This window comes from Carcharhinus amblyrhynchos, chromosome 34 (genome assembly GCF_965287045.1).
Source record: "Carcharhinus amblyrhynchos chromosome 34, sCarAmb.v2.hapA, whole genome shotgun sequence".
Classification (NCBI taxonomy): Eukaryota; Metazoa; Chordata; class Chondrichthyes; order Carcharhiniformes; family Carcharhinidae; genus Carcharhinus; species Carcharhinus amblyrhynchos.
Genome location: NC_137357.1, coordinates 10,810,356 through 10,833,615, shown reverse-complemented (window position 1 = coordinate 10,833,615; position 23,260 = coordinate 10,810,356). Strand labels below are relative to the sequence as shown.

General features: G+C 41.4%; 1 protein-coding gene across 50 annotated transcripts in view; it reads left to right on the top strand.

Moving 5' to 3' along the window:
- LOC145361429 (calcium/calmodulin-dependent protein kinase type II subunit beta) overlaps nt 1–23,260 on the top strand; it is a 268,939-nt gene that overhangs the window by 178,065 nt on the left and 67,614 nt on the right. For 15 of the 50 annotated variants that reach the window (XM_080217228.1, XM_080217224.1, XM_080217219.1 and 12 more), the window contains exons 9-13: nt 1,829–1,923; nt 4,372–4,494; nt 4,973–5,056; nt 8,340–8,382; nt 19,776–19,816. In XM_080217228.1, coding sequence (XP_080073354.1) covers nt 1,829–1,923; nt 4,372–4,494; nt 4,973–5,056; nt 8,340–8,382; nt 19,776–19,816 — 386 coding nt within the window. Of the gene's footprint in view, nt 1–1,828; nt 1,924–4,371; nt 4,495–4,972; nt 5,057–8,339; nt 8,383–13,116; nt 13,216–19,775; nt 19,817–23,260 lie in introns of all 50 variants that reach the window. The other 35 variants (XM_080217183.1, XM_080217176.1, XM_080217196.1 and 32 more) reach the window with 3 other exon arrangements.

Here is a 23,260-nt window from a genome sequence, read left to right as displayed (position 1 = left end):
AACACTATCAGGACCTGAAGATTTATCCACCTTCAATCCCATCAATTTCCACAAAACCATTTCCCTACTAATGCTGATTTCCTTTAGCTTTTCATTAAAACATGTTTCTCTCAGCATTTGTGGTACATTATTCATGTCTTCCTTTATGAAGACTGAAGCAAAGTACAAATTTAATTCCTCACCCATTTCTTTATTTCTTGTTATGAATCCTCCACTTACTGACTGTAAGGGGCCTACGTTCATTTTTGTCAGTCTTTTTCTTTTTACATATCGACAGAAACTTGTACAGTCAGTTTTATGTCCCTTGCTAACTTACTTCCACAACTCCATTTTTCCCTTTTTAATCAATCCCCTGGTCCTCCTTTGCTGAATGGGATTCTGAGGGATCTGTGCGAAGACCCCAATTGTTCACACTGTAAATGATTTGGAAGAAGGAACTGAACGTGTTATCTCCAGATGTGCAAATGATACAAAGTTGGGTGAGAGGGTGAGCTGTGAGGAGGATGCAGAGATGCTTCAGTGTGATTTGGACAGGCTGAGTGTGGGCATGTGCATGTTAGATGCAGTATAATTTGGATAATTGTGAGGTTATCCACTTCAGTAGCAATAATAGGAAGATAGATTATGACTTGAATGGGTGTAAATTGAGAGAGGTGGATACTTGATGAGACCTTGGAGTCCTCATGCATCAGTCACTGAAAGTAAGCATGCAGGTATAGCAAGCAGTGAAGAAAGCACATGGTTTGAGTATAGGGATAGAGATGTTTTGCTGCAATTGTAGAGGGTGTTGGTGAGGCCACACCTGGATTATTGTGTGCAGTTTTGGTATCTTTATCTGAGGATGGATGTCCTTGTTATAACGGGAGTACAGCGAAGTTTACCAGGCTGATTCCTAGAATGGCAGATCTGTCATATGAGGTGAGACTAAATCGGTTAGGATTATATTCACTGGAGTTTAGAAGAGTGAGAGGGAATCTCATAGAATCTTATAAAATTCTAACAGCGTTGGGGACAGGGTAGATTCAGAAATAATGTTCCCAATGGTGGGGGTAGTCCAGAACTAGGGGTCATAGTTTGAGGATAAGGATATACTTGGACAGAGGTGAGGAGAAATTTCTTCACCCCAGAGGGTGGTGAACGTGTGGAATTCACTCCCACAGTATGTAGTTGAGGCCAAAATGTTATCTGATTTCAGGAAGAAATTAGATATAATTCTTGAGGCTAAAGGGGACAAAGAATATGTGAGGAAGGGGGCGTGAGGATATTGAATTTCATGATCAGCCATGGCCAAAATGAATGGTGGAGCAGGCTCAAAGGGCTGAATGAACTTCTCCTACTTCTCGTTTCTATGTAGTCCTGCAATGTAACTTCACCATGTTGATACTTCATTTTTAGGTGTGCGTGGTGCGGCTCCTGGCATGCCCTCCTGTACTCAACATTGAACCAGGGTTGATCACCTGGCTTGGTGGTAATGGTAGAGTGGGGGAATATGCTTGGCCATGAGGTGACAGATTGTGGTTGAGTACAGTTCTGCTGCCACTGCTGATGATGATAGTTGTTCAGTCTTGAGTTGTTGGATCTGTTTGAAGATCATGCTGTGCTTCACAACACGATGAAGTGTATCCTCAGTGTGAATACAGGACTTTGTCTCCACAAAGAGTGTGTGGTGAGCACTCCTAATGAGATTGTCATGACCAGATGTACATCTAATGAGGCTGTGAATGTCTCGGGCTTAAATATTCACCTTTGGTTTAAACATTGTATGAAAAATTCGGAGCTTCTCATCGAACGAAATACATTTACTTCTTTGTGTTCGTTTTTTTTGTAGGAGTTATTCTCTACATCTTGCTTGTTGGCTACCCACCTTTCTGGGATGAAGACCAGCACAAGCTCTATCAGCAGATCAAGGCTGGCGCGTACGATGTATGTACATGAAAGTAACTTGATTTGACCAGCATGATAGCAAAATGCAACACCTTTCTAACTCTAATTCCTCATTTATTTTGAATCACCTTCCCAGTCACAGCACTCAACTGACCACTTGTATGGAAAGTCCTGACATTGCACACTCCCTCCCAAGAGCCAGTGGTGTGCCATCCCAACTCCAAACATGGACCTAAATAGCAGTTTTACAAATTTAATTGGTTATTTTGTTGGAAAGACCCAAATAGCCCACAGTCAACACTACAAGAGTAGAGGATGCTGGAGAAACTCAGCAGGTCGAATAGTGTAAGCAGAGAAAACAGAGTTAACATTTTGAGTCTCTTTGGCTCTTCATCAGAACTAAAGAGTGGGAGAAATGTGTTTGATATGAAGCTGTAGCTGTGAGAGATTGCTACAAGCTGTAGCAATGTTAAGAACAAAAGACAGATGGGCTGGTATGGAAGATGTGAACATTGAGATAATAAATGTATGAGATTTATTTCTAAAAAAGGATTTAAGATGGAGGAGAAAGTTGTTGAACACTATGTTGAGTCCTGAGGGTTGTAACATTCCCATCTTAAGATGAGATGCTGTTCCTCCAGCTTGCTTTGAGTTTCGCTGGAGCATTGCAGCAGGCCAAGGATGGACATGTGATCATGAGAATGGAGTGCTGAGTTAAAATGGCAAGCAAACAGAAGGTGTGGGGCGGAGGGGGGGGGTCTTTCGGGTAAACAGAAGGTTGGGGTCATGCTTCCAGACTGAGTTAATGTATCTGCAACGTGGTCACCCAGTTTATGGTTAGAATCCCTAATGGAGAGATAACAGTAAATTTGCCTTGCCAGAAATGAATCCTACTCTTTAAATATAATCCCAGAGATAGTATGAGTTATCAGGTCTCGGACCAGTCGGCTTGGGCATGCAGAAAACAACCATTTGCTCTGAGTTGGTTCAATCTGCAGATCTTGCCATCATAGTGATGCAACGAGTTTCCCATTGCTTTACCAGTTAAGTTCACCCAAGACACATGCTCAAAACATTGTCTGGAGCAGAAGTGCATAAGAATGCTAGTCCCGAGTGATGGCTCTATCTTTCCTCCTTCCATCAATGCGTTGAAAATGCTGTGGACTGTCTTGCTTAATCAAGTCTGCTCCATGGGCCAGTTTGTTCCCACTGCCAGACAAGCTGCTTGGAGAGCCAACGAACCCCTCCCCTCTGATGAGTTGGTCATTAGCTAATTGATCAAATGTGGGTGTGTGTTTGAGTCTTGATTCAGTCGGAACTTACTCGTTTAAAAAAAAGTTGATGATGAATCAAGTGTAAGGTTAGCAGCAATATCTTTTCATTCATTAGTTGCTGATGGCAACAGCTTTGGTTCTACTTTATCTGGGAATAGACAAGTCTAAGACTGCAGCCAAACCAGTATACCAATTTAGAGAATACCAGACCAGTATACCAACTTGTGGAGAAATAAATTTTAGCTTTCATCAATATGACTGAGCAATGATTTGACAGTTGTCAGTGTCATCATTGGTTGCAAAGGATAGAGTGTGTCACAAAAAATCCCTGTCTTTCCAACAACGAATATACAGATGGTAAAGAATGTTCTATTTTTTCTACATATTTTGGTTATCCAGCTTCAACAAGTGGCCATTCATTGTATTTAAGCAATATAAATGACCCCATACTGAAAGATATCTTATTTTATACCACTGAGTTTGACATTGTGATTCCTCTTGTGATAGATTACTTTTCTGTAGCATTAGTTGGTTAATGCAATCACTTGTGTTTATCAAGCACCTTTAATGCAATAACAGATCCAAAGGCACTTGACAGGAATGTGGTGAAGCAAAATTTTACACTGAGCACCTTCAGACATATTAGGGAAGATGACCAAAATCTTAGGCAAGGACGTAGATTTGAAGGATGGTCTTGAAGAAATTGAGAGGGGAGGGAGAGGGAATTTCCCAGCTGAGTGCCACAGCATTTGAAAGCAGAGCCACCTGCAGTTGAGCATAGAGTCATAAAATTTAAGAGCAGTTAAAATTAAGGATCGTCAAGAGACCCTGACCAGAATTAGAAAAGTGGAAATAACTTTTGAAGGTTGTGAGAAGAAATTGCCGAGATAGGGAGAGGTGAAGCCATGAAGGAATGTGAAGTGGTCAATTTTGAAATTGGATGTTGCTAAACTGGGAGGCAGGACAGATTAGAGAGACGTGATGGGTGAATGGGATTTGCTGCAGTCTTTGAAAATGCATTTGTACCCCATTTATTTTAAATTAGAAATGAAACCTACTTAGTACTGACCAAGGCAGTAATAACTCTTACGTCCATTTGATGCAAGTAAAAGAAACAAATATGAACAGAAAGTGACCTTGTGGATGAGATACATGCCATTTCTTGCTCTTGCAAGTTCTCTTGTCTTATTGCAGTTTTTCTCTCCTGTGCTAGTTTCCTTCCCCTGAGTGGGACACAGTTACTCCAGAGGCCAAGAATCTCATCAACCAGATGCTGACCATTAACCCTGCCAAACGTATTACTGCCACTGAGGCTCTGAAACACCCCTGGGTCTGTGTAAGTGTTCACATATTCGTGTTGATCAGGAGAGGAAGAGTAGCTTCAGCTTGCATCATCATCCACAAACGTAGCATGAATCCAGTTTCAAAATAGGATCACTTTGGCTATTACAAATCAGAAAGCAGAAATTTGGACCTTACAATCTATTCACAAAGTAATATCAGTTGGACTTAACCATTTCACAGATGTTATTGCAGAATGTTATTGCTGTATATAATGTGGGTTGTTCACATGTAACTCCTCCATCTGGGATGATGATCAAGTGTCCCAGATTAAAAGGGGTATGAAGAGATTCTGATGATGCTCAGTTCACACTCTTTTAAAAAAAAAACAGATGGCCTTGTGAGTTAATATAGAAAGTGTACTGTTTTTAATAGGCTGAGGAAATGAATGGGGTAAATATGTTCACAGTAATTAAAGCAACAAGTGATCTTACAGAAAAACAATCTTTTTGAAATGTTTTGTTTGCTTTCAGCAACGATCCACTGTTGCATCCATGATGCACCGTCAAGAGACTGTGGAGTGTTTGAAGAAATTCAATGCCAGGCGAAAACTCAAGGTAAGAAAGATTGTATTCCAGTCAGGGGCTGCATCAAGCGGAATTTGAGAATCTTCTATCCTAATTATTGGTGCATTGAGTCTTGTGATGACAGTTTTCAAAATGTTTCGATAGTTTTTTCTTCCTTTGAATCTGAACATGAAAAGGAGACTTGCCCTAGTGCACAGTTCCCTGCCCAGTTACAGAATATTGTTTTCGGTGATCGACAGCACAAGGACCTGTGTGTTTCATATTCATTTTAGGGATGTGGGCGTAGCTGGCTAGGCCAGCATTTATTGCCCATTCCTAATTGCCTTTGAGAATATGGTGGTGAGTTGCTTTCTTGAACTGCTGCAATCCATGTGGTGTAGGTACATCCACAGTGCTGTTTGGAAGGGAATCCAGGATTTCGACCCAATGGCACTGAAGGGTGGCAATATATTTACAAGTCCACATGGTGAGTGGCTTGGAGGAGAATTTCCAGATGTTGGTGCTCCCATGTATCTGCTGCTCTTATCCTTCTAGATGATAGTGGTCATGGGTTTGGAAGATGTTGTCTAAGGGATTTTGGTGAGTTGCTGAAGTGCATCTTGTACATGGTTCACACTATTCGTCAATGGCTGAGAGTGAATATTTGTGCAAGGGATGCCAATCAAGCAGACTGCTTTGATTTGAACGGTGTCGAGCTTCTTCAGTGCTGTTGAAGCTTCAGTCATCCAGGCAACATCAAAGTTTTTTAAAGTTTATTTATTAGTGCCACAAATAGGCTTATATTAACAGCAATGAAGTTACTGTGAAAATTTCTAAGTTGCTTTATTCCAGCACCTGTTCAGGTACACTAAGGGAAAATTTAGCATGGCGAAAGCACCGAACCAGCATGTCTTTTGGACTGTAGGAAGAAACCAGAGCACCTGGACGAATCCCACGCAGACACAGGGAGAAGTTGCAGACTTGGCATAGACGATGACCCAAGACTGGAATTGAACGCGGGTCCCTGACACTATGGAGCAGCAGTGCTAACCATTATGCCTAATGCCATTCTCCAAGTGGTGTTCAACATGGGGGAGCACTGATTCATCAGCTGAGGAAGGGGATGGGTGGGGTGGTATATAGTAACCAGCAGGAAGTTTCCAGCCCATGTTTGACCTGATGCCATGAGATTTCCTGCACTGTTGAGGACTCCTGGGGCAGTTCCCTTCCAGCTTTATACCATTCTGCCACCAACACTGCTGGGCCTGTCCTCCTTTTAGGACAGACATGCCCAGGGATGGTGATGGTGGAGAATCAACCACGTAGCTGTGGGTCTAGCATCACATGTAGGCCAGACCAGGTGAGGACAGTAGATTTCCTTCCTTAAACGACATTAGTGAATCGACTATGCTGCTCATGGTTGCTATGCTATGACAATCGACGATGGTCTCATGGCCGTCATTAGACTTGTAATTCCACATTATTTTCATTTAATTATTCAAATCTTACTCGAATTCATCACCTGTCATGGTGGAATTCAGACCAGAGTCCCAGAGTATTATCGTCGGTCTCCAGATTACTAGTCCAATGACAGTACCACTACATCACTTCTAAATCAGTTAATTAACTGCAGGCAAAAAGAAAATCACTAAATGCTGGAAATTCTCACCAAGATAGCTAGTATCTGCAGAGAGAGAAACAGAATTAAGGTATCAAATTAATAATCTTTCGTTCATCAGAATGACCTTGCTGATTATATTCAGCATCTTGATTTTTATGTTTCTCTTTGGGAGGGATAAATGTTGGCCTTGTGCATGGAGACACTAAATGCTCTTTGTTGAATCTTGCCAAGGGATCTTCAATGTGTGCCTGAAGAGGGTTAACAGTGCCTCAATCTCATATCTTATCTGAAAATGCAGTACTTGCTGAGTTTGAGGAGTGTGTCTTGAACCCACAACCTTCTTAGTTGAAGGTGGAGGGCTATCATTGAGTGAAGATTGACACATGTACAACACAAGTATAAATAAAAGTTAAAAACCTTTGTGATCAGCGAACTCAGATCACAAGGAGATAAAATAAATTGAATTATAAAGTATCTGCACATTGCAATTTGGTAAAATCCAAAAAGTTGCCATTTCATCCATTTTTGAAGGTTAGACGTTTCTAGTAATTGCACAATACTTGGAAGAAATATTTGGAAAATGTCAACTCATGTAAACAGCAGACTAAAGAAACACGAGATTTGCATAATACCTTCTCATATAAATGTATCATGCACCCTGAATTATATTCTGTGATGTAATGATTAAACTGTTCAGTGGAACAATATTGAACCTCAGATGGCCTCAGAAGTTCAATGTGTCACAAAGCAGTTTGTTCATTGTGTTTCATCTCCAAACTGCTAATTTGATTTATTTAAAAGGAAATAACTGAAGTAGAAACAATTTAAGTTGCATAATCTTTTGTTGGTGTTGAATGAGTAAGTGACCAGACCTGATATCTCAAGTCCATTGCTGCTAATTACAAAACCAAGGTGAGGTCACACACAATGTGGTTGCACTGGAAGGAGTGCAGAGGAGATTCACCAGGATGTTGCCTGAGTTGGAATATTTAAGGAGAGTTTGTAAGGAGAGTTTGGATAGGCTCGAGTTGTTTTCTCGAGAGCAGAGCAGAGGAGGTGGGATGACTCACATCCTTTAAAAAGTACCTGGATGAGTACTTGGCATACCATAACATTCAAGGCTATGGGCCAAGTGCTGGCAAGTGGAACAAGGTGGGCAGGTCAGGACCTTTTATGTGTTGGTCAGATTTGATGGACGTAAGGGCCTTTTCTGCACGGTAGTATTTTGGGAGTCATTTGTGGCTGAGTGGGTAATGCTCATCACAGGTCAGAAAGCCATGTGTCTTAGCCTCACTCCAGAGACTTGGAGCATGCAATCTAGGTTAACAGTCCAAGAAAATGGTGCACTGTTGGAGCTATGTGGACCATCTTTCATTTGAGATCTTGAACTGAGAGGCCCTGACTATCCCCTCAGTTGTGCCAAAAAATCCTCTAGCACAATTTGAAGAACAGCAGGGTTAGTTTCCTTTGTGTCTCAACCAAGATTTATCCATCAACTAACATCAGTGAAATTAATGATCATTTATCAACTGCTGTTTGTGTATACAAATTAGCTGCTGCATTTCCTACTTTGAAACAGTTGCTGCATTTTAAAAGTCCTGAATTGAAATGCTTTGGAACAAACTTTTGATCATGAAAGTTGTTTGAATGTGATTGTGATGTGATTGTTTAAATTATTTCTATTGGCTGACATTTTCCTTCTCTCCCATCCAGGGTGCCATCCTCACCACTATGTTAGCAACACGAAACTTCTCAGGTACGTTTCAAATCAGCCAATTCTCTCATTGAACCCAGAGTCAGATCTCTTCTGGAACTCTGATGTACAAATTAATTGCGCACCATTGATGTTTCTGGCATTTCAGGAGCTTGACTTATTCGTCATTCTAAATAACCCACAAGCAACTGCTTTTATTAAGTTGAATAAACCAGTAGGACATATTTTGACAGCCGACGTATATAGGATGGGCCAAATGGCCTACTTCGGCACCTAACAATTCTAAAATAAGGTCTGGCGCCATACACAAAGTTGAAATGGTAACAGTTTTTTTCAGCAGTAAAATGCTTCAAGAGGCCCACAGTACTTCACATGCTTTGGGAAAATGAATGCTAAGCAGAGGAAGGAGAGCTGAGGAGTTGGTGAGCAGAAGATGGATTTCGAGGAATGTAGGAGTAGGCCTAGGTCATCTGGCTCATCTGACTGTTTCAGTGAGATTATGGCTGATATTTGACCTCACTCCATTTACCCCACATTTGTCCAAATCCCTGAATACCTGTGGTGAACAGAAATCCGTCAACCTCAGATTTCAAATTAATACTTGCCTCAGCATTATGTGCCTTATGTGGAACAAATTTCCAAACCACAACTGTCCTTCGCTTGTAAAAATGTTTGTTCATTTATTCTGAAAGACTTAGCTCTAACATGTCGACTCTACCCCCATTCATAGACTCTCCAAATAGTTTTTCCCACCTACCCTCTTATTTCCCCATAATGGAAAATTTGGGCCAAATCACCCCTAGGTTCCTAAATTCCGGGAATTTATATTTTGTGGTCACCGTAAGAACATAGAAAAACTACTGCACAAACAGGCCCTTCGGCCCACAAATTGCGCTGAACATGTCCCTATCTACTAGGCTTACCTACAACCCTCTCTGTTACAAAGTCCCATGTACTTATCCAAAAGTCTCTTAAAAGACCCTATCGAATCCACCTCCACCACCACTGCCGACAGCCAATTCCATGCGCCCACCACCCTCTGAGTGAAAAACTTACCCCTGACATCTCCTCTGTACCTACTCCCCAGTACCCTAAACCTGTGTCCTCTTGTGGCAGCCATTTCAGCCCTAGGAAAAAGCCTCTGAGAATCCACTCGATCAATACCTCTCAGCATCTTATACACCTCTATCAGGTCACCTCTCATCCTTTGTCTCTTGAAGGAGAAAAGACCGAGCCCTCTCAACCTATCTTCATAAGGCATGCCACCTAATCCAGGCAACATCCTTGTAAATCTCCTTTGCATCCTTTCTGTAGCTTCCATATGCTTCTTGTAATGAGGTGACCAGAACTGAGCACAGTACTCCAAGTGGGATCTGACCAGGGTCTTATACAGCTGCAGCATTATATCCCGACTCCTAAACTCAATTCCTCGATTGATGAAGTACACCATATGCCTTGTTAACCACAGCCTCTACCTGCGAAGCTGCTTTGAGCGTTCTAAATTGACTTATTGACTCTTCTTGTCATTCAACCTCTGCTGTTCTTTTGTCATTCTGATAAATTATGTGAGGTTAGAGGGATGGAGATATTTAAGGAAGGAAGTCAAGAAAGTTGGTTGCAAGTAGTTGAAGTGTCTGCAGATTTTGCTGGAAATGGTTTGTTAAGATGCACTCATGACCAACGCATGAGTAGGCAGTTTGAGAAGGGACATGAGGCTGGAGTCAGTATGTAGCTGGATTGGGTAAGACATGGAATTGAGAATGAGTGGGGGTTCTAGAGCCAAGTCACTGTTTTATAACATTTGTATGGAGACCAAATGTTTTGTATCAGACCAGTTTCTAGCTGCAGTACAATTTGTACACATTTTCCTCAGTACCTTTGCATTTTCAGCTTCACTTTTCACCTTTTGTGAAGCATGTATTTTTGCATGATAATAGATCATCTTAAACAGTCTCGTATCTCAGAGCGTCACATATCATGCACATGGTCATTCTTTCATTTTACAATTCTTTACAACAACTTTGAACATTTTAACTGCAAGATTTGAGGAGCTTAACATTTTCCAACCTTCACATGAGAAAAAGCTACCGAATTTTTCCTTGGCTGTAGTTGTTGATTCCTCATCTGCTCATTATAAGAATGTTGATAAATCACTGCATCAAGGATCGGTGTGCCAGACTTTATAACTTGAAAGAAAATGTTTCAGAGATTTCAAGACTGCCAGAATACAAGTGTCAGCTTCCCACTATAATTGTCAATGCAATTGTTCACCTCCTTCCTTCTCTGATTCATAGCAACGTGTTCTGACGCATCATGAGAGTGTCAGACTGCTCAATATGGAGAGCAAACATGATTGTGCAGCACAGACGATAAGATCTATTCAGTATAAGGGCAGTATTCAGTTTGTCTTGCTCCTCCATTCTGTGAGTTGGGTTTGCCTCCTTCCCTGTATTTATATACAGCCTGTTCAGTTTAAAAGCAATGTCCATTACATGTCACAGACCTTTGTAAGTCCAACTACTTTTATCTCCCTTCTGATAAATTATCTTGGACAAATTAATGGACACATGTTTATTCCAAAGCAGCCTATGTTCTGATTACAAGGAATTGTAATTATTAAATTATGATAGTTATAAATTTTTTTCTTAATTTGTGGGAAGTGGGAGTCATTGCCAAGGCTATCATTTATTGCCCATCCTGAACTGCCTGATTAATCATACCTGGTTAATGTTTGTTCTAGCTCGCTCTCCCTTTGATAAGAAATAATCTGGAGCGGAATGCCTATTCCATCGATGCACATTCCTGCTGATTGATCCTTTGCTTTTGGTTACTCTATTTAATTATTGACTCCAGCTTGGCAATGTGTTGAGCACAATTGTGCTCCCTACATTTGTAGCTGAGACAGTCTTTGTTCTCCCTTCCAATTCATGGTGGAGGGAGGATTCGAGGCAAACTGCTCCCCTACACTCTCAAGCATCCCATGTTTAATTGTGAAGCTTGTTATCAAAAAGCAACCCTGGACCACAGCAGACTGTGTGCATTCTCAATCATCAGTCCAGTTAAAGGATACAGATGTTAAAATATTAATTCACAGCATGTGGGTTTTGCTGGAAAGGCCAGCTTTATTGCACACCTGTACATGGCGTTGAGAAGCAAGTGTTCTGTCTGCTGGAGCCACTGCAGTGATATTCCTACAGCAGTCTTGGCATGATTGAGTGGCTTGCTCGGCCATTTCAGAAGATAGTTCACTGATTTAACAAAGGGATTTGAGCTCACGTTTCCAGGTCATTAGTCTGGGTCTCTAGATTGCGTGTCTGGTAATGTAACCAACGGTGCTACAATTCTCTGAAGCCCAGGTAACGCACCTGCTATCACCAGGAAAATCTTTCCTGAGAGCACTTGCTGGACAAGCTATCTGGAATCTTTTAGGTTGAAGGAGAGAAGGGTTTCCTGCTCCTGATATGCTGGTGGGTTTCAATTCATTGACGACTGTGTTTGTGTATGTTGTGAGTGAGAATGGTTGGTGGGGATGATGTAGATGGTGCTAGACAAAGGAAGAGAGCAGAGAAGAGAAGTGAACAAACTTGCATGATGAAGCAGAACTACAGCATTTCTGGCAGGAGAGGGTTGCAGACATTGGCATGCAACGGAGTCGAGGGGGTTGAGCTATGAGGAGAGGCTGAATAAACTCGGCTTGTACTCGTTAGAGTTTAGAAGAATGAGGGGAGATCTCATTGAGACGTATAAGATGATGAATGGGATGGATAGGATAGAGGTGGAGAGGCTCTTCCCGCTCAGAAAGGACAGTAGGACTAGGGGGCACAGCTTCAAGATAAAGGGGGGGCCGTTTAGAACGGAGTTGAGGAGGAACTTCTTCACTCAAAGGGTGGTGAATCTCTGGAATTCTCTGCCCGTTGAGGTGGTGGAGGCTGCCTCGCTAAATATTTTTAAGACGCGGGTTGATGGGTTTTTGATAAGCGAGGGGATTAAGGGTTATGGGGAGAGGGCGGGAATGTGGAACTGAGACACGACAGATCAGCCATGATCTTATTGAATGGCGGGGCAGGCTCGAAGGGCTGGATGGCCTACTCCTGCTCCTATTTCTTATGTTCTTATGTTCAAAGTTAGTAAAATTTGAACCATGTGTAGAGTTAATGAGGTTTCTGCTGAAGTTAGAGGGTGTCTACACATGTGCTGTTTCTCTTCAATTTAAAAAGTTCTGAGTCATATTTCCCCTGATTTGACTGAACTTTCAGAAGGAAGGTAGAATTCCTGATTATCTGCTGCAACTTATGCCCCAGTAAGCTGCCTGTATTGTTGTGGTTCCCAGTTTAGCTGTGAAATTGCATCCATGATCAGCAATGTTTGAGAGTTAAAGAGGGTATCAAAATTGGACACCAAAAAATGGGAATCCCTTGGCATTGTGAAGAGGCAGATCTCTTTCACGGCCCCAGTCTGGCTCATTGGTTTTCAATGGTTGATGTAAAACCAGTTAAACTCCATAGTATGAGAAATCCTTTGAATCACTGTAATTGAATTGGAGCCTTAAATAGTTATCCACGTGCATTGTTCCAGATGCAGTGGTCAAACATAGTGCCAAATTTTGATTTATATGCAAGAAAGGAGTTCCAATGACTGCAGATGTGCATCAGGATTTGACAGAAGTTCATAGAGATATGTAGCACAGTAATCCACCTGGAATAAATTCAGTGTGTGGTGAAGCAGTGCTGACTGTTTTGCTGATGTTACTTGCTTTCTTTTTATTCCCGCCAACAGTGGGCAGACAAACCACTGCACCAGCTACAATGACAGCTGCCGCCAGCGCGACTGTTGGTCTCGTTGAACAAGGTAGACGTGTGCGGGCGGACACTGCAGGTGGAGGGCATGCTCAGAACTAATGCTCTGCTTTCATACCTTGTGAACGTACCCTACCTCATGTATTTGTTGTCTGAATATTTCAATTCCATTTTAACTGGCTGGGCAGCAAGGAGAAGCTTTGGGTGATTTTTTTTAATGTGAGGACCATCAGAAATGAGAAAGGAACTCCTATTACAGGCAGTCAATCAAATAGGCATCAGTTTGAGTTCAAATAATTTGTGAATGAGGTAATGCTTGAGATCAGCCTTTGAGCTGCTTGGCAAAAGCATATTTTAGCCTAAGTATTAATGTACAATTGGTGCAGTTCTTCTGAATGGTTCAAGTTGATGACAGTAAACACCTGCTGTATCCAAAGGCACTGACCATAAAGTTAGAACTCGGAAAACCAGCAAGCTGTTGGTCCATCAGATCAGGTTGCTTGCTGTGTGGTATAGCCGAGATTGTAATGTCTATTTGCTGCAGTCAGTTTGGTTTACATGTTTTTTAACCTTATTGGTCCTTTAAGTGTCTGTCTTGCTTGATGCAGTCTATTTTGTATGCCCCTGTCTTGCACAACTGTGCAATGTTTTATGTAGCACTGTTGCTGTCGTCTGAAACAAGTCAGGTGTGGTTTTAGACATGACAATTTGAATTTGGTTTCCTCAGTTTAGATCATCTCTAATATTTAACAGGAGCACTAGGCATTGACACATCTTTTTATCTGGTCTCTGGGGACAAATCTCCCACTTAATTTCTCAAAGGGCAATGGTATGTTGTTTGAGTGAGAGAAAGAATGCTGTAGAATATTTGGATTAACTAATGTTAATGAGTTTGGAATGCTGCCTGTCCAAATTGTGCGTGGATACATGTCCAGCCAAAAGAGCACTCTTTCACTCCCCTCAGTTGATAGGTGCATTATGATGTGCCACTATCACACAAACCAGAAGCCTGCCTCTTTCCACACATCCTTCCCTGCTTGAAACCCTTACTGAAATTGAATAATCTAACCTGAACTAGAACACCCATTAAGGTGTTGACATGGACTTGTTCATCCTGACATTGGCCAGCCTGGGTCCCTGAACCTGACTGATAACCCAGTGATCTCAGCTGGGTCTTCCAACGTGGACACTGAGTGGAGAGTATCGGGCTTGAGCATTATGCCCCGTGAGACTCATTACACCGGCTGACATTCAGTCTCAGATTTAGATAGTAGTTGTGAATATGAGAGTCTGTCCTGAGGAGGAGAGGTGGTGTTGACACTATTTGTAGATCCTGGGGATGATGATTTAGTGTCAGTATAGCGTGAGGATAATTTTCTTTTGGGAACTCGTCAAGCATTGGATCAATCAGCTTTTCCAGAATCTGACTGATAAATGTCCCTTCAAATATCACTTTGCTAGCAATGAGCTTTATGCACTTACACACTCAGAGCTCAAGAAATGCAGATTCTACTTGAATATTATTCAAATATAATCTCATTTTAAGCAGTGCACTCCTGGGCACTTTTAACAGTGGGCAGAAAAAGCAGCCTTATATCAGAATTCCCAATTATTGCCAGTCCTTGGGAAAAAAAATACGAAAATCAAACAGATTTTGTTAAACTAACAATTGTATTTGGCTTGTCTGAGTTTCCACTCAGTTATAAAGACACTGAGGCAGCTGTACTCATGAAACATTCACTCAAAACTATCTCAACATTGTTGCAGAGTAAGATGGTAAGGGGGAAAGAGAGGACTTTTAGAGACAGGAGGGATTAAGTTTATGTGGCAGAAGTAGAGCCGGGTTTGCACACCCTGGGGATGATATGTAGTGTCAGTATAGTGTGAGGATATTTTTCTTGCCTCACCGACTGATTTGTTGCTTCGACATGTCAATGGCTGTACTTGCACTTTTGAAAAGTGAATGCTGCATGCAGAAAGAAAAAGCCGTATGCATGTGAAAATGGGGCTTGCTTGCTCTGTTTTGTGTGTTATGAGGTTATTTCTCCTCATTGCAGTATCTCGTGGCAGTGGGATGAGTTGCATGTGTGGTGGTAAAATAATATGAAGATAATACAATTCTTTACAGGGTCATGTGCTGGAGAGCAGTTAAGCATAAGACCTTCTGAAATGGTTCAACTAAAAAGGTTTAAATAGAAATAACACACTACTTCAGATTAAGATTGATACTTTGGTTGAGGGTGCTTTCTTGCACAAGTTTCCAGGGAAACAGTCGAAATTCACTTAGAATTCACACTTCTCCATTTTCCAATCAGGGATTCAAGTGACCTCTCTCCTTCCTTTTGTTGGTAGGCCACAAGGGCAGTCAATATTGACTGCATTTTTTCCACCCTATCCCTTTTGGAGAAACTGTTGGTCGTCTGTAAACATATCCTTTCACCAAACTCCTCATAGAGGCCGCATCTTATAACCCTTCCCAAACAAACCAACTGCATTCTTTCCACCCTCAATAATCCAGCTTGGATATTCTCCTCCACCTCTCAGCACAGCACTCTTCATGGGATTCCCTTTTCTGTCCCTCAGTCCAAATCTCTTCTCCCTTCCCCAGCAAACCAAATGATAGTGGCATCTCTGTCCGAAAAGAATCCACTCAAATCAAGTAAATTGATCTAACCTGGCCCACTAATTCTTCTCCAAAATGAAAGACGTCTGTTTGAAGGGAAATGCAAATATTTGCCTTTTTCTTCATAGATATTTTAGACTTTGGAGCATGGTCGTGGTCCAGTTTGTTTGATTTGGTCTTGGACACTGCTTTTCAGAGCTGTGCACCAGAGGCATCTCCAGACAGGCAATGTCTGCTCAGAGGAGTCATTCCCTCTGAGATCTGCCAGGGTCGTAAGCTTTCCTTGCTTTGTGCATGGTGGCCTTGGGCAATTGTAAATAGGATTGATGTCATGTTTCAACTGCTTTCAAAGTTGTGCTGCAGGAAGATAGGCGCAGCCATGGGAACATGGAGACCTGAGACCCAATGAACCACAAGGAACTGTTGAAAACTGGCCACTATTTGATTTAATTTCTTGTCTTTCTCTTTTGAATCATCTATCTCCTTGACTCCACCGCTACTTATTGCAAGGTAAGCAGGGCTGTGATTAGGGCTTCATTGCCATTCCAACAAGCTCCGTACTTAACACTGCTAGTGTTGATTTGTTTTTGACCTAACCTCTTCATTTTTTTTTCTCTTTTGCTGTTTTCACCTCAGTTTAGCACATTCATGCCTGAACAGATGTGTACATTGGCAGCAGTACATTACGTAAGATACAATATTGGGTTGAGTTGGAGTTTTTTAAGCTTTCTAAAAATATGGATATTTTTCTCCATGTGGAGGGAGTTTTAGATGATGGTGACACTGAAACCATCCTTTATTTGGGTTTGCAGTGGTTTGAAATTGTCAAGGTGACACTTGGAAAACTTTCCACCATGATGACTAAACTTGTGTACATCAGTGCATGGGGTTAGACTAGGGTTCACATTATGACTGGGGCTTGCAGATTAATTTCTCATAAAACAATGAAATCAATCCTAGATTTTTGGCAGCTTAAGTGACGCCATAAGATGGCACCAGAATTCACATCTGGTTTTGAAGAAAAGCTGAAGGTTTCAATTTTGGAATTCTGAATTTCCCCAACGCCTCCATTTTATCACCAATTAATTTCCTAGTTTGCGAGAACTGTACCAAATCAGGCATGAAGGTTGTTGCATTTCCTTTACAGGCTTACATCCTGTGTTGGGTTTTGTGTTGACTCAAGTGTCCAGTGGATGGTTGGCCTTTCATTTTGATTGTGGGGACCGCTGGGCACATTGTTTCTGGCTGTCATTCCTCCAGACTCCCAATCTTTCATTTTCAGCAGCAAAACTAGAAGGTTTCTTGAGAAAGAGTGTGTGATTTGGGCTCATTCCTGAGGTTTTGGAACAGCAAATTCTGGGACCAATTTCAGGGTAGAATGCTGGAGTTTGCAGTTGATGTTAAGATAATAGCGGTGAGCAGCAGCTGTGGAACGCAGACTGTGAAAAAATTTCAGCTGGTATTTGCAGAAAGTTTTTTTTCATGTGTGCTTTTTTATATAAGGCAATGAACAACTCCAAAACTGCAATAAGCAAAAATGACCAGTTCAAAAATATTTTTTAACTTTATCTTCTGAATGTGAGCAAGGTTGGCATTTATTGCCATCCTTAATTGTCCTTAAGATGGTGGTGAGTTATCTTCTTGAGGCATTGTTGGTGGTCTCCGACAGTGCTGTTTGGCTGGAAGATTGTTTGGCATACGCTCTTTTTACTTATTGATAGATCAGTTGCCCACACGTATAAAACTGTTGAACCATTAGAACCCCTACAGTACTGAAGGTCATTTGGCCCATGAAGACTGCACCAGTTCTCTGAAACAGCAACTTCCCCAGGCCCACTCCCCTGCCCTATCCCAGTAATCCCATTCATTTTACCATGGCTAATTCATCGAATCTACACATCTTTGGAGTGTGGGAGGAAATCTGAAGGAAACCCATGCAGCCATGGTGAGAACATGCAAACTCCATGTAGTTAGTCACCCAAGACCAGAATCGAACCTGGTGCCTGGTGCTGTGAGGCAGCAGTGCGAATCACTGTGCTATTTGCCACTCTTTGCCACACCATGGTAGGCTTCTGCAGAAAATGCAGATGTATGGGATTGTGGGTAATCTAGGAAGTTGGATCAGGAATTGGCTATCAGATAGAAGACAGAGGGTGGTGGTGGATGGTAAATATTCATCATGGAGTACAGTTACGAGTGGTGTGCCTCAGGGATCTGTTTTGGGGCCACTGTTGTTTGTAATTTTTATTAATGATCTGGATGAGGGTATAGTTGGGTGGATTAGTAAATTTGCTGATGACACCAAAATTGGAGGTGTGGTAGATTGTGAGGAAGGGTGTCATAGTCTGCAGGGAGACTTAGATAGGTTGCAGAGCTGGGCCGAGAAGTGGCGGATGGAATTTAATGCGGAGAAGTGTGAGGTAATTCACTTTGGTAGGAGCAACAGATGTGTCGAGTATAGGGCTAACGGGAGGACTTTGAATAGTGTGGATGAACAGAGGGATCTAGGTGTGTGTGTACATAGATCCCTGAAAGTTGGGAATCAAGTAGATAAGGTTGTTAAGAAGGCGTACGGTGTCTTGGCGTTTATTGGTAGGGGGATTGAATTTAGGAGTCGCAGTGTAATGTTGCAACTGTACACTACTCTAGTGCGGCCGCACTTGGAGTACTGTGTGCAGTTCTGGTCCCCGCATTACAAGAAGGATGTGGAGGCGTTGGAGAGGGTGCAGAGGAGGTTTACTAGGATGTTGCCTGGTATGGTGGGGAGGTCCTATGAGGAGAGACTGAGGGATTTAGGGTTGTTTTCGTTGGAAAGAAGGCGGCTAAGAGGGGATCTTATTGAAACATATAAGATGATTAGAGGTTTAGATAGGGTGGATAGTGATAGCCTTTTTCCTCGGATGGAGAAAGCTAGCACGAGGGGGCATGGCTTTAAATTAAGGGGGGGTAGCTACAGGACGGATGTCAGGGGTAGGTTCTTTACCCAGCGGGTGGTGAGGGATTGGAATGCCCTGCCTGCTGCAGTTGTAAATGCGTCTAGTTTGGGGGCGTTTAAGAGATCTCTGGATAGGTTTATGGACGAAAAGGGATTGGTATAGGCTAGTGGGTCATTGTTTTTGTAACTGGTCGGCGCAACATCGTGGGCCGAAGGGCCTGTTCTGCGCTGTAATGTTCTGTGTTCTATGTTCTATGTTCTTTACAATTAATTAAATTAATTAGTTATTAAATTAACTGCATACCTGTCAGTGGTTCAGATTGAGCCACAAAAGATATATTGTTTTACAGGTAAGTGTACAAGAATTTTACAAAGGAATGGATTAGTATCTTTGGGTAGAACCATTCTGGTATTGCAGATGATTACAGTAATGCTGTTTCTCTTGGTACGCTTCTGATGCATCTCATCCAAATTTTTGTTCCATGATTTACTTCTTCTTTTGAGGGATTGAAGTTACGGGTAACACAGTTGAAAAATTAAACTGTGACACAACAGTTGGGATTGCCTTGAACAACCTCCTGTTTGAATATGGTCGATTAATGTAAATATTGATGATATGCCCGACCACGTGGGTAAAGCAAACATTGCAACCCCTTTAAAAATCTTCCCCTTGAACTGTGAGCTCATGGGTTATGATATGTGACTCGTTAATTCCCCCAAGCCAATTCTTTAGAGGGTCGGGGGGAATTCTATCAATGCGCAAGCACTCCAGAGGCAGTCAGGCAGCTGGGCTTTTTGTAGAGGGGCTCGTGAGTTTAAGCTGATGTGCACGGCCATAGTTAGGCAAATGTTGGACCTGTGTATGCAACAGGAAAAACAAGGGAGTCAAAGACCCTGTTTGTCGCTCAATGTTATTCAGCATCTGGTGCCCTGAGCTGGTTTATTTGTACTTGGACAGGGTGTTATGTTTGCAATATTTATAGCACAATTGGAAACAGATACAATATAATCCTGATGGGACAGTCATGGCAAGTTGAGATATAAATGTAATTTTCTTTTCTTTTCCATTTTCAAAATACAGCAGCCAAAAGTTTATTAAACAAGAAGGCCGATGGAGTCAAGGTAGGTTTTCAGCTCAACCTCTGTCTTTCCCTTCTCTTCACAGTCAGTTGGTCGATCCTTACTTGCTTTAATTTTTATCTTTTTAGTTTGCATTTTCTGGCTTCTGTTAGTGCCTGCTATCACAGTTGAACAATACAAAAAGGAGCTTTCAAAATAAAAAGCAAGGAATTATGCATGATATTCGAAATGAACTGCAAATTAGTAATAAAGCTACAAAATGGGCGACTGCATTGATTCAGCATATAAATATATTGTATACCTCTGGGTAAGGCATTTAGCTGCATTTCCAAGGGAAACTGAATGGGCAAGCTTCAAACCCAAGGTTTCACTTAACAAAATCTTTGGCATTTATTCGGTGGAAAAGACAATTTAAAAAAAAATTAATATTGCTCTGCTGTGACATCCCTCCCAACACGTTCTTCCCTCCTCACATCCTGTAGTAACACAGACAATGTCATGCATCCAGGACTGAGGTGATGCATGCAGTGTGATTAATACCGGAGTACATTTCAGCAGTGATCAATGAGGCAATGTTATGCATGGCTACAGTCACAATACAAACTAGTTTCACACATTGTGGGAGTTCAAATCAGTTAGGAATCACTTGAGATCAAGGTTTAAAAAATTCTTTCCATTACCGTTCTTTGTAAGCCAGTATTGTTGGTTTTTCAGTTGATTTCCTTTGAAAAATGATGAAAACTATATAGTGAAGGCCAAAATAGCCTTGCCTTCAGGTGAAGTCCAGAGGCAGTAAGTTAAGCTCTATTTTGTTTTCTCATTCCTCTTGTGCTATCCCGTCTCGTCATCCTTCAGTTTAGGTGTGCACCCTCAGTGGAAGTCGGTGGGCATTTCGGACAGAGGGAAACATGGTGAGATAAACATTAGCAATGTTTTTTCCCTTCCCTGATGTTTTGAAATGCCCAACCAAAACCAGCAGATGTTGTGAGGAAAAATATTCAGAAGGTAGCCGGGGCTTGAACTTGTGTCTTTGCGGTGAAGCCAAATGCTCTTGTCTCTGCAACTTGAGTACCTGCTAGGACAAGCTCATGGTGAGGTTACCACTAAGTAATCATATTGGACAACCAGCAGAGACTGGTTGTACCATCTGCCTTGTCACAGACAACTGGGCAATTCAAATGAAATGAATAATTAGCTCCTGATATCACTCTGAGGTTTTTTAGTACCACTTGAATGAAAATTTCAGCTAAAACGGGAAATGTTTCAGCTTTTTGGAATGTGACATTGTTTCCACGAACAAAACAAGTTGTATCCAGATGACTGGACCTTGTGTCAAGAGTGTGCAATCCACTATTGACCGGGGAAGGGAATCCATATTACACAACTTGTAAGGTGTAAGGCAGCAAGGTGTGCTGTTTTAAAACAAAACCTGTTTTAAAATCAGGTTTCGTTTAAAGACTTAAGAATATCTATTAGGTCTGTCAGTATTTAAAATGGTTGACATAGCCCATATTTGAATAAAAGTTGGCTTTAACCAAGTGCCTCTGTCCGAAAGGCTACCATTTTTACTTTTACTGTTGCTGTAGTCTGCCAAGCATTTCCAATTTTTAATTCAGTTTCCAGATTTCTTTTGATCCTAATTTGTCAATTATGAGTAAGTGGTTTTGCAGAGAATTACAAAGCAGCAATTGAGAAGAGCAGTCTGTTGACATGGCTCACTCATTGACAGCAGATTGTTGAATAAGTTTGGCCAGTCGTGATGAGGATGATTTGTAATAGTTCAGGGCTTGGAGATTTAATGAATTACTTACTGTTATATAATTGGATCAGTAGTTTAACAAATTCAGTCACCTTTTTTGCCCAAGCACACGATCTGCCTCCCATTTTGAGCATAGTTCAGTGGTAAAATGACCAGCAGATATCCCCTGTATTGGCACTTAGTGTAGAGATGCAAGTGTAATGGCAGAGGGAAAGGATGGTTTTGATTTATTGGGTGATGTCTGTATATTTTGTAGTGTAACTGGCAGACAGTACAGTGACCACGATATGTGACCAAAGCTACTGATTTGATCAGAAAGAATTGGGAAAGGGATGTAATCTTGTGCAATACTTCTGATCATCTGCTTCAAAATGCTCTGGAGTGAAATTTCTTCCTTCAAAAATGAAAATCTCGGCCAGAAACAAAATTCAACATGAAGAATTTTACCCCAACATATTTCAGTCATCTGTTTCTCCAGTAAGAGAAGTACGATGCCTGTTAGCAACAGTCTCTGGCTAGGACTGAGTTGTGCATTCTTGAAACGTTCTAATCTTGAACAAAGCACTACAAAGTGGCCACTGAATGAAGAAAGTGGGGCTGTATGGGCAGCTCATTGCTATCACAGTACAGTGCAGGGTTTTTTCTTAAACCAACAAAGAGAGTGCATTCAAGGAGCTTTTTTCTCAAACATCTGCTTCATCTAGGTTAAACGTTAGTAATCAATGCTTCTATGTATTAGAAATATCCATTGATTTAAATGTTAAAAAATGCAAAATTTAACAGCAGAACTAATATGCAGCCAATTATTAGGGCATGGTCACGCAGTGGTTATGTTACTGGATGAGGCCTGGACTAATAATTTAGATGTATCAGTTCAAATCCCACCACAGCATCTGGGAAACTTCAGTGCAGTCAGTAAATAAATGTGGAATTTAAATGCTTGCAACAGTAATGGTTACCATGAAACTATTATGCAATTCACAGTCTTAGCCTGTTATGTGACTTCTGTACACAGCAATGTGGCTGACTTCCAGCTGCGCTGAGTTAGCTGAGCAAACCACTCAGTTCTGTGCAGGATGGTGGCTCACACCACTACCGTTTTGACGACAATTTGAGATGTGCCACAAGTGCTGGCCTGGTATCAATGCCCCCATCTTGTTGAATGAACAAAAAAAAAGTTGTGTTATTTTAAAAAAATTCAAATTATAAACGTATTCAGCAACAGGGAAAAATTAGGTTTCATAAATGTAATGCCACTAAAGCAAGCCAAAGTCCAATCTGAGAAAGCAACGATGAATGGCAGTCAAAATCTGAGCAGCTGGTTTGCAGTGTGCTTTGAATTTTAATATTCTAATGATAAAGACTCTGAAATGTACCCAGTCAGGTAATTTGTCCATTGATTCCTCAAGAAACAGCTTCCCACCCTCTGTATTAAGATGATAGTGATTGACCAAAGGCATTGCATAATGCCTTGGAAGATGAATTGTTTCAACCTAATTTATTAATTTTTCGGCATCCCTCAGTTCCAGCAGTGTCAGAATATACTGGAATATTTCATGAGTGGCAGTTTTAAGTTTTTCAAATGAAGCAACCATTTGCATTGATTGCAGACCATAAAACCAACCAGTTTGAGCCTCACTGGAATCAGGAAAGGCCTAGCTACACATGTGCAATCTTTCTGCATTTGGGTGTACAGTATGAGTTCATAAGACATAGGAGAAGAATTC